This window comes from Bombina bombina, chromosome 6, assembly GCF_027579735.1.
Source record: "Bombina bombina isolate aBomBom1 chromosome 6, aBomBom1.pri, whole genome shotgun sequence".
NCBI lineage: Eukaryota > Metazoa > Chordata > Amphibia > Anura > Bombinatoridae > Bombina > Bombina bombina.
Genome location: NC_069504.1, coordinates 721,230,541 through 721,247,888, shown reverse-complemented (window position 1 = coordinate 721,247,888; position 17,348 = coordinate 721,230,541). Strand labels below are relative to the sequence as shown.

At 36.8% G+C, this 17,348-nt stretch overlaps 1 protein-coding gene across 2 annotated transcripts in view; it reads right to left on the bottom strand.

Moving 5' to 3' along the window:
* Positions 1-17,348, bottom strand: part of OLFM2 (olfactomedin 2) — a 576,857-nt gene that overhangs the window by 229,589 nt on the left and 329,920 nt on the right. For both annotated transcript variants that reach the window (XM_053717919.1, XM_053717918.1), the window contains exon 2: positions 1,393-1,542. In XM_053717919.1, the coding sequence (XP_053573894.1) occupies positions 1,393-1,542 (150 nt within the window). The remainder of the gene's footprint in view (positions 1-1,392; positions 1,543-17,348) is intronic.

Genomic DNA, 17,348 nt, shown 5'->3' with positions numbered 1-17,348 from the left:
ACCATATCTTAGGAAAGAAATACACTTTTGTTCTCTATTATGTGAGCTAAACTGAAGTGAAAGGTACAGCTATCAAAAAGTCAGATCTGTGAGAGTGCACTGCTGTAATGAGTTAAGATAAGAGAACAGCTTTAACAAGAGCTACAGGTACAGTAGGGGCAACAATAATGTGACTTGTAACAATGCTACTGTAGTTGTACTCAGCTATTTAAAGTCCCTTTAAAGGGACATTGTACTCTAGAATTTTCTCTACTTTAATGTGTTTCCCGCTTGAGTGTATTTAATTTGCCTTTATTTTTTAGCGAAATAGCTATATTTGCTTTTTGTAACCCCACATACACTGAAAATATGAGTAGCAAACATTTTATCTGTAGAAAAGATATGTAAATAAGAGACAATTACACTGATTAATCTTCCAGTGGGGGGTATAAGGGATAGAGACATTTTGTATCTGAAATAGCTAGTTGTGCTCATTTTTAGCCATATTTAGCATTTCTATTCCTAACAAAGATAGCATTAGCAGGTCTACTTTACTTGCAGAAAGTCCAAATGTCCAGCACAAGTGTAATGAAAAAGGGATGTGGAACTGCTAAGCTACTGCATATAGCTCACACACAATACAAAATAGAAAACAGTGCAGCCGCACCATCCAAGAACTTAAAGGGGCATGAAACCCAATTTTTTTCTTTTATGATTTAGAAAGAACATGCAATTTTAAGCAACTTTCTAATTTACTTCTATTATCTAATTTGCTTTATTCTCTTGATATACTGTGCTGAAAAGCATATCTAGATATGCTCAGAAGCTGCTGATTGGTTGCTGTACATAGATGCCTCGTATGATTGGCTCACCCATGTGCATTGCTATTTCTTCAACAAAGGATAGCTAAATATTGAAGCAAACTAGATAATAGAAATAAATTGGAATGTTGTTTAAAATTGTATTCTCTACTTGAATCATGAAAGAAAAAATTTGGGTTTAGTGTCCCTTTAAACTTTTATTGAGCCACAATAAAAAATAGGATTAGCAATGTTTCGGGACACAGCCCTTATTCATGCATTACTTGCAGACTCACATTGTTATGGGCATGTCCTGAGAACAACAGGTGATGGGTTTAATGTGTAATACCAGCTATTTCAAATACAAAAACAAGCATGAAGGAACAATTTCCCATACATGTAATACTCTACAGTAAGTAGAACAAGTAATTTGGAACACATTAAGGGAAAAACACATTTTATTGTGTGCCTTTTAAGTTAATTTGAATGGATGCACTCTTTTGTTACACTTTTGCCAACAATACTCCCAGTATCTATGTATTATCTCCATTCCTTATTTGCATATGTAACACCTTTTTATTTAAATAAAAAATTCATAAAGATTTGCTATTACCTTCTCCATCAGCTTTCTCAGTTGTCGGCTCCGAGGGTCTCTGGAGCAAGTTGTTGGCGCAGGGGCCACCACTGTACAGATACATTTGCCATCTGGGGCTTGCGCTGATGTGTAAATTTGCCAACCGTCTTCAGGACTTGGAAAGAGAGTCTGAAAAAGAACATATAAAAAGCAATCATATGAGTATACAAATTAAACTTTCATATTGTCCCATTTTATTTACTAATTGTAGTAATCTGAATCTTTATTATTATACTGTGCAGATACAGTGTATCAAATGCTATTGTGAGAAATATAATGTGCAACCCAGATTCAGACAAAAAGAGGGGATGGTTTTATAACTGTAAGAAACATAAAGGGCTAGATAACAAGTGGCGCTCTATATCAATATTGCGACTGTGTTAACTTTAGTGCAGTATTACAAGTGGAAAGTAAATGCAAACGCTCGAGTGCAAGCTATATTTGCACTCACCGGGTTAGCATGACTGAACAACTTGCGTAAAGGTTAATGGGTTAAAAAAAAGTTGCACTAAACACAACATAAATACATTAAAAAAAAAATTACACTCATACATACATTATCTAATAAAAATGATTCATATAAATATTATTAAAAAAGTTATAATGGTTGAAAGGTATATAGTATATGACAAAGTGTTTGGGTGCAAAGGGCTTTAATATATATATATATATATATATATATATATATATATACACACAGTATATATATATTTACATGTCTACATGTCTAAATATGCCCTTTCCACTTAAATACCTAAAAGTAAGAAAGATCCTTTATATTAATATTTAATAATGTGTTTTACTGTAAATATTTTACATTTTTACATTCCAATGTTCTTTACAAAGGGGATATTTCAGTATTAACATCTTCCAAAATATAGATAAAGGAGCTAGTGGAAAACAATTTAATGCACTCCAGCAGATAAAACGGATCATTGGGTACACATAAAAGGAGATAAATATTTAGAGTACAGTGTCCCTTTAAATTAGGAACTCCTCCCCTCCATATGTCACAGAAATGCTCAGTAAAGCTCCTGAAACCACAATATAATTCCCACACACCACTCTAAAGACAAACCAGACTCCTTTTGTTAGTTTTCATAAATAAAAAAATACACAAAATAATATGAAGAAATTGCTAAATCCACCTCATTAATTGACATTAAAGTGAATGTAAATTTTGATGCTAAAGTGCCCAGTTTTTAAAATTTTGATTAAAAACAGGGGCACTTTAATTCATCAAAATTTACATTTCACTCCTGTTGTGTAAAAAAACTTACCTTTTAATCTTCACAGCAGCTCCAGCTTCCTTCAGTCTCACAAGCCATCTCTGGTGTCAGAAATGATTGATAGGTCATCCTCCTATCACAGCTCCCCCCCTGGGGGATTCAGTGTCTGATTCACTGCTGTGATTGGAGGAATCCGGATGCCTCATTTTAGACCCAGGAAGAGGCTTTGAAACGGGTGGAGGAAGATGGAGCTGCTGTGAAGATTAAAAGGTAAGTTTTTTTTCACAACAGGAGTGAAATGAAAATATTGATGAATTAAAGTGCCCTTGTTTTTAATCGAAGTTTTAAAAACCGGGCACTTTAGCATAAAAGTTTACATTCACTTTAATGGTTTTGTGAAAACCCTGCAGTCTACCATATTTAGAAGTCATCCACTATGTGGCGCCATTAAGAATAACTTTTTATTTATCTTTTCCTATTTTAAACGGTCTGTAAAACATAAAAATAAAAACTTCAGAAACCCCCTTGAACAGACTGTGAATGCCTGTGTTTAATACTTTTTCTGTGTTCAGTTATATTTTCCTGTGATAGACATAAACAGAACCCAGGAGGGGATCCGAAAAGAAGTGCGCTCTCTAAAGAACAGGTAATAAATATGAACCCCAAAACAAATGTTCGTATATAGTTCTCTTAGAGCAGATGAGAATAAGTCCGGTATGGTTATAATGATGCTCGTATTCCGTATGCAAATATGTAGTTGTCGCTGCTCCCCTTGACCCGGTGTGAGGTGATCTAATAAATTGAAACAGAAACAGGGCGCCTCATAGTGTAATATGTCCCTTAGATATGGGGTTTTGAGAGTGGTAATAAAGGCTTACCGGAGTTTGTGGCACTGTGCAGTGACCAGTGCTCTCAGGCAGTCTAGCTCTTAACAGCGGCTAGTTCACTGTTCCTTGGCGTCTCAGGAAATGGCTTGTAATCAACCCGACAGCAATTGGAGCTGGGGCGGCAAACAGACAGGCTGACAACTTCCACAATGTTGGTCGAGAAACGCGTTGCATATCAGTAAAGCGTTCACTTTTTATCCTCTGTCCCATTTATTTGTTTCAATAGTCAATCCTAGCATTTGGTAAATGCTAGGATTAACTTTCACTTTAACTCAATTTCTTCACTTTTCCAGAATATACTAAAACACTGTTGCTTTATAAATCGAGGCTAATTATACAGATTATAATAATACCAGCCGTTAAGTGAGATGTTTTTGTTTTTAAGCAAAGCAAAAAAAATTTAAATTACTTCATTTTCAATTCAAAATTCTTTGGGATTCAAACTATTATGACTCCATTCCAAAATAATTCCTTAGCATTAGCAAGGAAATGTGCAAAAAACTCTTCCTCAATTTTTATCAACATAAAAGTTCTATTTGAATGCACAGCAGTGCATTTGAAATGGACATAAAACCCATTCATTTTCTTTTATGATTCAGATAGAACAACTTTCCTATTTAATTTTATTATCAAATTTAGTTCCTTTTTTTATTATCCTTTGTTGAAAAGCAGGAAGGTACGTTTAGGAGCGTGCATGTGTCTGCAGCACTATATGGCAGCAGTTTTGCAACAATGTTTTACATTAGCAAGAGCACTAGATGGCTGCACTATCTCCTGTCATGCACTGTTCCAGACATGTGCACGCTACCTATCTAGATTTCAAAGAATAACATGAAGGGGGCAGAGCTGGCCGTATCCATGATGGCTGCTTGAGACCAGAGTTCCGATGTAGGGACCACTACAACTGCAATCTAGCTTGATGGACCACCTGCCTACAACATAGAACAGATGGGGCACTCACTACTAAGAATCTGGACTACTTAGATAGCTGGAGAACATGAAAACAGACGAAAGTCTGAACCGGATCATTACAGAGACCGCATGGCGCAACTGAATGCCTAACAACTGGTCCAGATCGACTCACAGATGCGAGGATACAGGACAACTAAACGGCAAGTACAAATACACAAACCTCAGATCCTCAAAAGAGAGACTAATTCCTAGATTGGATGCAGTGGCATCAATAAAAATCTGACAAGGGAAATTAAAAATATACATCAAAGCTCCCAACTTCTGCTAAACTTAAGATAAAAATAATTATGGGGCGGAGCTTAGCCACGCAGGCGGATGGCTGGGTTTTGAATCGGCTCCTAAATCCCCAAGCAGCATACGTTCTAATTTAGGCACTTTTCCCCTCTAAAACACCCCCGCTTGTGTGGGAGCACTACCCTCATCACCCGGTCAGTAATTTAAAGGGCAAGAAGTTTGGCTCTGACCGCTCCGGAGCTTTCTACTTGGAGCGAGTGACTAAGCCTGCGCCATCACCGGAGGCCCAAAGCCTGTGCCGCATGTTATCTGTGCCTTGATTCTTGCTAAGCCCTGACTCTTGTTCATCGGAACCCCTGCACCAGCACCAGAGGCATTTGCGTGTGGAACGCAAAGCCTCCGGTTTACACTCTCCACTGTGACTCTTGCTGGAAGGACCCCCTGCTGAATCCGGTGAGTGGCACCCTGTTCAAAACAAAAAAAAAACATACAAAACAAAAGCCCCTCTGTCTATTGCTGGGGACCTACTATCCTGAGACCTTGATCTGCCCTGTGGATGGGGCCCATGCCCAGCCCCTTAAAACCCTGCACTCCACTTTTTTATACCTGGCCTGCAATACTTCCCAGAGCTGGTGTGCGCCATCTTTACAGGAGACCCTGAGAAACCCCATGTTTGGCACCTCTCCAGCTCCTCTAGCCGGACCCTAAGGCCACCGGGCAAACTCCCTCCTGCCCACCTGATTGAGTTTTACCCAGCCCTCACTGTATCCTTCAGGGCTACCGCGAACTATCTAAGGGTCTAAATAGCCACGTGGGTCTTCTTCTAAACTACGGCCTGCACAAGTCTCTATATTAATAATATATCAATCAGGTCAGATAGTAATGCCGTGCAAACGTCAGACTAAAACAGACAAAGTCACCCCAGCACGCACCCTTACCAGCTATCTAAAACAAATTGACACTCATTGCTCTGACTCATCTAGTAGTACTGAACAAGATTTATGCATTACTCCATTAAACCTGCAGCCCCCTGATCTCCCAACCATGCAACCTATAACTAAAGAAGACCTGCAACTTCTCTCATCTAAAGAGGACATCAAAAACGCCGTAAGAGAGATGAGAAACCTCTTTAATGAACTGAAAAAAGATATTAATTCCTTAGACAGCAGAGTTACACACTCAGAGACAAAACATGCCGAGGCAACCACTTCTATCCTGCATTTGCAGCACACTGTACAACAGCAGTCAGAGGCCATACTAACGTTATCTGATAAAGTCGAAGACCTCGACAATAGGGGTCGCCGCAACAATTTAAGGATTAGGGGGGTCTCTGAAACCATTCACCCTCCAGCAATTGAAGGCTATCTGCAAAGCCTGTTTCGCACATTAAAAGACACCCCTTCATCTCCTGATGTCCCTCTGGAGAGTGCACACCGTGCACTGCGAGCCAAACCACCCCCTAAATCGCCCCCCAGGGACATCATTGTCCGCTTTTTGAACTTTAAGGACAAGGAGGAAATTCTCAAATGGGCTCGCACCAAACAACCAGTGCAATACGCTGGAGAGGCACTACAAATCTTCTCAGACCTGTCTCCGGTCACCCTTCAAAAAAGGAGAGACCTCTCACATATCACAGGCTGAAAGCACACAACATTCCCTACAGATGGGGTTTCCCTGTATCCCTGACGGCCACTTGGCGCAATAAATCAGCGACTTTTCGCCCAGGCTCTGACCCTCAGGATTTCTTTGCAAGCCTCTCCATTGAGGATGGTGCTCCACAGCACCTCCCAAGTACCGGTGCCGCACACTCATCTACCTGAGGAACTGTCGCTCTCCTGACGGACACTTCTCCCTTTTTCTGTTGGAGAACAGAACCTACATCCTAGCACTTGGAACCCTGTATCCTTTTTGAAAAACCTTAGATACTGCCCTTTGTATAATGGCTCTTCTTGGGGCCTAAGTGAACTGGCAGCAAATTTGATCACAGACGTGGACTACCCGCACTTTCCCAGTGTTAACTTTTAGGTTACCCATAGCCCCTATAGATTCTATCATACCCTCTTTGTGATCAACATTCCATGGGACATCTAATTCCCTATTCTTAATCCAATACTTGTTTTAGTAACCTAGCTTTAAGATGTGGTCCACACTTAGGCCTCCATCCCCTATTTACAGGTTATCTTCATACCTACTGTACACCCCCCAAGGATACCTTTAGCACCTCTATAAGTGCCTCTATATGTTTTCATTGATGTATTACGTTACATATTTTGTTTGAATTTAATGTTTCCATTTGCCGTTCTCATAATTGTTTTATAAAGTGTATAACTACCTCTTTTGTGCTCCCCCCCCATACTCTCCCTCTTATATATAACTAGCAGATACTAGCTACTTAAATAGTAATAGATTTTAATAGCCTCTCCATATACATGAGCAGGATTCCTAAATTACTATACAGTCTGTACATGAATTCATTCGTGAAATATAGGGATAATCTATAGCTTTCTATAGATATTGCATAGTTTTCTAAATGTAAAGGTTTAGGTAGTTATGATGATTGTCATGTTTGCTTATCTGACATTAGCATCTTCTTTACTTTTTTCTTAAACTTGAAAAGATTATTATATTTGGTTACAAAGCGAGGTTAGTGTTTATATATATATATATATATATATATATATATATATATATATATATATATATATATATATATATATTTATATATATATATATATATATATATATATATATATATATGTGGGTCTGTGATGTGTTCCATAGGTCCCACCTGTTACTTTTAGACTTGATTTAAGCTGTACTGCGCCGGCTTTACCCTCCTTTACTATTAAAGATTACACCATACAGCCATATAGGCTTCAGTTCAACCCCAATAAACCTGGATTTGCTGTTTACCTTTGTATTTCAGCTCTTTTATTTTACTGGCCACATATAGATACTAATATCATAGCAATAACAGAGACATTACTATGTTCTTTATCTAGAGTTCTTTTGACAAATGCTGTAGTTCCCCTTAATATACATTACTATACACCGCAACAAATGTATAGCTTCCATAAGAGATCATTCAAAGTGGTTTTCATTAAAAAAAAAATCACTGCACATATATTACGTAGCTTAAGAGCGGCTCTAGAGCAGTTACCATATAATTCTACTTCCTAGGTGTGCAGATACACATTTTGGAATTATTTTCTAATTAAAGACTCTAGACCTATATGTTTTTTTTAACACTAATTGTACCTACTACATAGAGACCTAGCTGCTTATGTGTTTAAAATACTTTTAGTATAATTATACTTTCATATGACATATCCACCTAAACTGTTAATAATGCAGAGTAAACTATTTTGTATGCTTATCATTTCTATGTATATAAATGCGGCACATCATTGATCAGTTGGGATTGTTTATTGACACCCTCTAAAAAGTGATGTATCATATGTACCACACGATCTTGCAAATTTCACTTTCTCTTAGATAGCTTTTATATGTGTCATCATATATGTCCATATCCGTCTGCAGTGCCTGACAAGTTATGTCTTATATGTAATATCCTGAGAATTAGCGGGTTTGGTTGTCTCTTGGTTTGGCGGACTTGTGTTGGTTATTGATGTGCTGGATTCCTGCTTTCTGATGTAGTCACCTGTTGCTGGGTATAGGGCCCATACCCAGTCGGTAGGGTTAGATTGGATGAGAGAAAGGACAATAGTAGCGTTTGTAGTACTAACAGACACTATTATATTTTATACCAAATCAACACAGGCCTTAACATACTTCATTATCACAGACAATGATCTATACCCCTGAGGTTTTTTTTTTCTTTCCCCATGATATAGTGGGGCCTATCTATCAAGCTCCGTACGGAGCTTGACGCCCCGTGTTTCTGGTGAGCCTGCAGACTCGCCAGAAACACCAGTTATGAAGCAGCGGTCTAAAGACCGCTGCTCCATAACCCTGTCCACCTGCTCTGATGAGGCGGACAGGAATCGCCACAATTCAACCCGATCGAGTATGATCGGGTTGATTGACACCCCCTGCTGGTGGCCGATTGGCCGCGAGTCTGCAGGGGGCGGCATTGCACCAGCAGCTCACAAGAGCTGCTGGTGCAATGCTGCATACAGAGAGCGTATTGCTCTCCGCATTCAGCGATGTCTGTCGGACCTGATCCGCACTGTCGGATCAGGTCCGACACACCTTTAATAAATAGGCCTCAGTGTCTAAAGCAACTGCACTTTTGTCCCGAGCTATTATAAACCACAATATAATCTATAATTTCAGAAGCAGCCCTAGCCTCACAATCTATTTAGAGGTTACCTCCATTTTGATCTCAACTTATTAATCATTATTATTTAAACAGATATTATGCAATAAGCCCAATAGTATCCCCTTTATTAACAGGCCCCACAAAGGTAATTTCATATTGATAATCGGTCGGACCCCTAGCCTCCCCCATATAGTACTCTGGTTCTTCTTGATCCCAACCAGTGACTTATTGCGCAGTTTCCCTCGATATATACCACACTTATTATTATTATTATATTCATTTAACTAACTATCTATGCTTAAGCTACTCGTATATATAAATATGTTTACTCAATATATTTTTTTTGCAAATAACTTACAATTATACTCCCCCCAAAGAACCATATATAAATTGCTAGAAGCCCAAGAGTGGCTTCAAATTGCTATGGGAGATATATACTTAAAATTTATAACAAAGGTTTAGTACTTATATGTTGGCTACCAAAAGTAAATCAGTACGCTTGTTATCTAGTGATACTTAAATTATGAGATCTGTTACCTATATGTTTGACAAACATGCAAACTTGTACCTTCTAATTTAACTTTATCTGTGACGTAACAGATACAACTGTGGGCTTTTTCTGTCGATACACATGATATAATCTCACTCTTGTCTTTCCTTCTATCTGCATTACTGGTTGTATATTGTACTGTATACTAAATCTTACTAAAAAATATTTAAAAAAAATAAATAAAATAACATGAGAACAATGCAAATTTGATAAAATAAACAAATTGGGATTTTTTTTTAAATTGTATTCTCTATCTGAATCATGAAATAAAAATGTTGGTTTTAATGTCCCTTTAAATACATTTATAAACATCTTAACAGCATTTGTATGTTTGCAAAAATCCTACTATTAAAGGTTATTCTTGCTTCAATGGTAACATTTAATGTGCATGTGACCTATTGCCAATACATACATAGGCAATACATACATATTCTATTATACAATACAAGGGAAATTAAGTTACTGGTTCCAAAAGCATAAACACTCAAATGCATTAGCCCATGACATAAAGAGACATGAAATACAAACGTTTTCTTTCATGATATAGATAAAGCATGCAATAAACACATTTTGAGATTTTATTCTACAGTTAGAAAGCTACAGGTTTTCATGGAATGTGATATTCTTTTTATATACAGTTTATATTTTTTACTTTTTTTGGTAATTTATTTTTTAGTATTTTGGTACTATTACAATATCTTAATTCTGTGATTAAATAGCTAGTTGAAACAGTTTTTTATGCTAGATGGATACAGATATACATATATATATATATATATATATATATATAGATAGATAGATAGATAGATAGATAGATAGATAGATAGATAGATAGATAGATAGATAGATAGATACATAATAGATACAGACAGATATATAGATAGATAGATAGATAGATAGATAGATAGATAGATAGATAGATAGATAGATAGATAGATAGATAGATATAGATAGATAATAGATACAGATAGATAGATAGATAGATAGATAGATAGAAATAGTTTTCATAGAAAAACAAAAAACAAAAACAAAGGTTCTGTTTCTTTTTAAATGATGTGATGGCAAAAATGCTAACAATTATCTGGTACTTTGGATAAGCATAAAGTGCATCTGTTTGAATTCAATATCCTATACAAGTTACAGTACATCTGCAATAATTCCAGAACATCTGATCTGGATAAACCTTTATACAACAGATGTTTTCACCGGATTTTTTACAGACCTACATGGAGGCAAATTTTAAGAGGCCAATGGAAAAGGAAAACATTGTTGGTGGTAGGTTGTTGATTACAGCACCCTAATAGGATCAATTAATAAAATGTGTACTCAGTCTTTTCTGTACTTTTTCATTAAATTCTATTACAATTAATAAAAAAAGCAATTATGGACTAGCATTTTGATGTTAAAGGGACATGAAACCCACACTTTTTCTTTCATAATTCATATAGAGCCTAGTTTCTCAACCTGTGATTTGTGTACCCCTGGAGGTACTTGGGGCATTACCAAGGGGTACTCCAGGGACTGCCATTCATTAATTTGTACCTGATATATCTATTGTTGCCCTAGAATAAAACACTGTGTTTCTCATTTATTCCCTTGAGCACTGCTTACAGGACAGAGTGTATTTCTTTGCCTTGGTTAGACCACTGCTCAATCACTGATTCACCTCAAATTGGTAAAAACCTTAGATTCTGGCTTGTTAGTGACATATGAGGCCTGGAGTTGAGCTTCACTGATATGAAGAGAGAAAGTATATTACTGTGACCAAGTGTCACTGAGACAAGTGCTAGATAAATGCGCCACTATGAAATAGGTAAAGTGCATCATACTGAAGTATGCCGCAATAAAATGAGACAAATAAACTGTGTATGAAATGGTTATTGAAAATAGAAAGATGGTAACATAAATATTACTTTCCTCATCATGCAGTATATAGTTTATGTTCTAGTTGGGCTTTTTTTATTTCCTATTTTAATGGTAGAAGCACATTAATTGCATATAGTTATTAATGTAAATTGACTATATATCTGTGTTTTATGTGTTTATTATTCTCTGTTGTAATATTGCCAAATAATTCCAGAAAACATACAACTAATTTCTGATTCCTATATATTTACTTCATTAACATATCTGATACAAGCTTGTGAAATCAAGTGACTCACATGATTTCCACTTTTCCTCATGCAAAAAAATCAATACTATTTGTGCTATAGGTCGCCATGTACTAAATCGCGGGCGGACAGCTTCTTAACTCGCAAAGCTGTCTGCCCGCCTTCGCTACACACGGGCAGCGTGCTCTCTGTGATTTTGCTTCGCCACCTAAGAGGTGGCGTAGGATGTAGGAAACAGCGGTCTAATGACCACTGCTTCTTACATTGCGGGAAGCAGGCTCGCATATGCGAACCTGCCCCGCAAAGGCTCCGGAGCAGCTTTCGCTGCTTTGTACATGGAGCCCATAGTTGTGGTACTGTAGGAAACTACTGTATGGTTACAAGGGTACTTACTACAAATAGGATGAATTGAGTATACAATTTAAAACAACTTTCCAATTTCATTCTCTTATCAAATTTGCTTAATTTTTTTGGTATCCTTTGTTAAAGGAGCAGCAATGTATTACTAGGAGTTAGCTGAACACACTGGGTGAGCCAATGACTAAGAGGCTTGTATGTGCAGCCACCAATCACCAGCTAGCTTCACTAGTGCATTGCTGCTCCTAAGCCTATCTAGGTATGCTTTTAAACAATGGATACCAAGAGAGTGAAGCAAATTCAATAAAAGTAAATTGGAGACTGAGTTGTTAAAAATTGCATGTCCATCTAAATCATGAACATTTTCACTTAACTGTCCCTTTATTAATATTTTATTTGTGACAAATGCAAAGTACCTTTTATCAAAATAATTTAAACAAATTTAGAAAAATGAATTTTCTTATGAATTTGAGTGACTACAAATATGTACATTACATAAACTCAGGCAAAGATAACTCTTGTTGGTTGCATGAGTATTACAAGCTATAAATGTAGCAGTAATATATTTTAATTTAAAACAATTATGTAAAAGAATGTAGATTGCAAAAATGTTTCAAATGCTATGCACCTCCATTAAAGGGACATAAAACAAGTTGGGATAGAGACAAAATAATATAATATGTACTTTAATTACTTTATCTGCAAATTTATACAGCAGTGCCTCGCCGTTAACCCTTTCTTTTTAGTTTCTGAATTGTAAAGCTCTAACTCTCCCCACACAATTCCTTTTATGGCTGTATCTATGTTTATTGTTGTTTTGGTAAAATGCAAATGTGAATAGGGATTATCTGCTGGAGCATGCCTAGAAGCTGCAAACTCAGTTGAAATACAATGCCTGTGTCTAAACACAGGCATTGAAGTCCTGTGTTTCTGGCGAGCCTGAAGGCTCGCCAGAAACAGCAGTTATGAAGCAGCAGTCTAAAGACCGCTGCTCCATAACCTGTCCGCCTACTCTGAGGAGGCGGACAGACATCGCCGCAATTCCGATCGAATACGATCGGGTTGATTGACACCCTCCTGCTGGCAGCCGATTGGTTGCGAATCTGCAGGGGTGGGGGGCATTGCACCAGCAGATCACAAGAGCTGCTGGTGCAATGCTGAATGCGGAGAGCGTATTGCTCTCCGCATTCAGCGTGGTCTGTCGGACATGATCCACACTGTCGGATCAGGTACGACAGACCTTTGTTAAATAGGCCCCAATATGTTGTTTATATTTGTAGATCTGTTTGCTAGTGTACTCTTATGGAAAGGTTGGATCAGCTCAAACCAGAGATGCGTGGGAAAATTGTCAACCGGGAAACTTTTAGAAAAAAAACCCCAAAAAAACCCAGTACTGATGTTTTAGCTTTAACCTTGATTTTCTTTTGCAGTTTGTATTGATTTTTAAATTTGTCTGCAATGCATAATATGCTCACGCTCTTGACACATTCATTCTCTTTTATTCTTTAGACACGGAGACTGTAATAGTAAATCTTTAAAGGAAAACTAGCTAAAGCTGTCTCTAAATCCTAAACAAAACTGTTTCTAGCTGTAGAACATACATTTGCTATGTATTTTACTCTTATAATAAGGTGTGTGTATAATATGAATAAGAGAATGTATCCACATATTAAGTGCTGAACTTTGCAGTTCTTAAAAAGACATTAAAAACAAAATACATTTTATAAGCATAATATTAAGGTTTTCCCTGGCTCTCTCCAGTCATGGGTGCTGCCATGATGAAATCTATCTTTCACTGCATTCCGGCACTGACAAGTTTGCGCATGTGCAGCAACTGTCCTTCAATTTACTGCAGCGAAACTTAGGTTCTAAGATGACAGCAACTATGATTAGATAAGGTGCATGAAATGTATTTAGTGTTTAAAGGGCCACTGTAAGTAAATATTTTCTATGCCTGTTACTAACTAACTACCCCAAATATGCTTCTTATCAATAGCATTTCATTAACATATCTCTACCGTATGTCAGAAATCTTGTCTGCAAATTTAATTGTTTTCCAAACCCACTCCGTGGGTATCCTTTGCTCTGTACCAATCCGCTTACAATACCTAGGTTTCAAAATGGCGCTTTAAACACAAAGTTATTGGTTTAAGTATTTTGAACATGCAGTGCTGAAAATAGTGGGCAGGAAAACGTGACATCATCGGCGAATAAAAGATATAACTTTTAGAACGTTATGAAACTTCGTTTTGGAGAAAATATAGGTCAGTAGGTTTTAATTAATGTTTATTAACTTTAATATGTTAGTTGTTTAGCTTAAAAATTATAACAGAAAGTAATCCTTTAATGTTCCTTTTTTTTAAAAATTTAACTATGCAACTAGTAACAAAATAGTCACATGGAATTGATAGATAATAGACATACAGATAAATGATAGCTAGCTAGATATAAAGATAGATAGATATAGATAGATAGATATAGATAGATAGATATAGATAGATAGATAGATAGATAGATAGATAGATAGATAGATAGATAGATAGATAGATAGATAGATAGATAGATAGATAGATAGATAGATAGATAGATAGATAGATAGATTTATGGGAAAGAGACATATTGAAAGATTAACTTCTTGGAGAAATAAGAGAGTGGAGGAAGACTTTTTACAATAAGAATATGTATATAACATCTATGGTTTATATAATATAAATTTGCACTTTTTAATGATTATATCCTATTGTGTTACCTCATTGTTTGATATCACTAAGTAGCTGTGACAAGTTTACAGGAAAGTGACAATATTTGGGTTTGTAATTCCATTGGTAGGGATCATTTGCACTTGGTGGCGTTTATTCATAGTAATATAATTTTATTGGGACTATAATATATCTTTAAAGGTTTAATACAGTAAATAAGTGCAATAAAAATGCAGTTGTTTTTTTTTTAAAAGCACTTTCTATTATAAACCAGATCATTCAAATACATCTAATTTTGTGATAATATATATTTGTCAGACAGATCTCACATGGATCAGCTTAGTAGTTTATTAGATATTTTCACAAAAAAAGGTGCAGATTTTAAAAATTCTTTAATAGATGTCTAAAGGAAAAAATAGTCACTCACATCTACAGTCCCAAATTTATGCAGAATTAAAAATCACAAAAAGAAAAAAAATAGACTGACTGATAATGAATCTTTAAAACCCAGGACAGCGAGATTTTACAGTAACTAAAACAAAAAAAATTAATTACTGACATTACAGAGAACTTATGGTATTTATTAACACTTTAATCACATAATTAACCAATATGAAAAGAAGAAAAGGTACAAATCTGATAAAGAGCCTTTCCACCTCAATTTGGATTAGTTAATTAATAAAGCTCTATAAAAGAGATGAAATTTGGACCTGGTCCAGACTAAGGTGAGGGGAAGAAAGCATGGAACCCTTTTACACAGCAGATTTAAAAAAATGGGAAGTGGACATTGCTAGATTGAGTACTATGGTGGGCGCAATCTCTTTAGGTGGGCTGTTAATTTGTATTCAAATAGGTTTGTTTTGTTTTTTTGAAAGGTGGGTTCTTGTGTGTGGAAGGCTTTAGTTGCCCCTCCTTGTATGGAAGAATAAGGGTTGCATATTGGTTTTGTAAGATGCAGGGCTGGTATGTTAGTAGGTATCTAAATCGAACGGGGTTGTGTAGGATCAGGTGGATGCTAGGATGATCACGTTTTTAGGGTCATGTGTGGGCCCTAAGGGTTGTACATGCTGGTTATTTATGTGGTATTTCAGGTGCAGGGGAATCTCTTGGGTAGGGCATAGAGAATTATGAATGTGGATGTTCCTTAGAGTTGATCTTCAGCTAAGAGGGCAGTATAGAGCACTGAATAAATCTCTGCAAGGTTTAATACACTAGTTTGTCTAGTTTTTCGTAATTTTATAGGATTAATAGTTTCAGTGCCATTGTAATTAGAGTTAATAGCTAGTGAAGGGGTCCAAAGCAGTTAGGGTTATTAGTGGTGGGGGATTACGGTTCTGTTAGTTTCAGTTGTGTTGTGGCGGGGGGGGGGGAGCATTATAGCATTAACATAGACTAATGTGTCCCGAATGATTATTGTTGATGTGGTCGGTTGTTATGTAAGGTTAGAGTTAATGGCAGTGGAGTCCAGGATGGTTAGGGTTAATAAGGTAGTTGAGGGTTTTTTTGTGTTAGGGGAATCATTGGGGAATGCGATTAAAAGGAGTGGAAGTTATATGGTTTATTATGGAGTGATGAAAAAAAGAGGGAAATATAGTGGCACTGTGAAAGTTGTAAGTAGTTTAGTACAGAGCCATCAGGGCAATAATTAAGAAATTCCAGTCAACTGGAAATGTTATGATTCAACTTGGAAGAGGATGTGTGTCTAAATTTTCTCAAATCACTGTGAAGAGCATAGTTCAAGTAGCCAAAATATCTCCAAGGATCACAACTGGAGAATTGCAAAAGTTAGTTGTGTCTTGGGGTCAGAAAGTCTCCAATACCACAATCCAACGTCACCTACATCACCAAAAGTTGTTTGGAAGGGTTTCCAGAAAAAAAGCCTCTATTCCAAAAACAAACTAAAGCATCTTCAGTTTGCCAGACACTATTGGAACTTTAAATGGAATCGGGTTCTATGGTCAGATGAAACCAAAATAGATTGTTTTGGCAATAAACACCAGAGGTGGATTTGGCACACACAGAAAGGTAGTTATATGGAAAAAAAACTCATGCCCATGATAAAAAGACCAGTAAATATAGTAGATTTGCATAATGAACAAATGCATGATAGAAAGACAATGCAATAGCATTTAGGGGCTTGAGGCCCCTTGTTACGCTGCTCCATAACTCAAGAATAACTTAAGAAATCAACCCGATCGAATACGATCAAGTTGATTGACACCCCCTGCTAGCGGCTGATTTGGCCGCAACTCTGCAGGGGGCGGCATTGCACCAGCAGTTCACAAGAACTGCTGGCGCAATAATAAATGCCAACAGCGTTTGCTGTCGGCATTTATCGATGTGTAGCGATGTGCAGCGGATATGATATGCTACTTTGCATCATGACCGCTCGCACATTGATACATATGCCCCATAGTCTGAACTTCAAATGAGTAGTAGTTTTTTTGCTGACAAATTTCTAAGTTATGTCTATTTACATTCCCCCTGTATCATGTGAAAGACATCAGCCAATCACAAAAACATATACGTATATTCCGTGAACTCATGCACATGCTCAGTAGAAGCAGGTGACGCAAAAAGTGTAAATTTAAAAATACTGTGCACATTTTGTTAA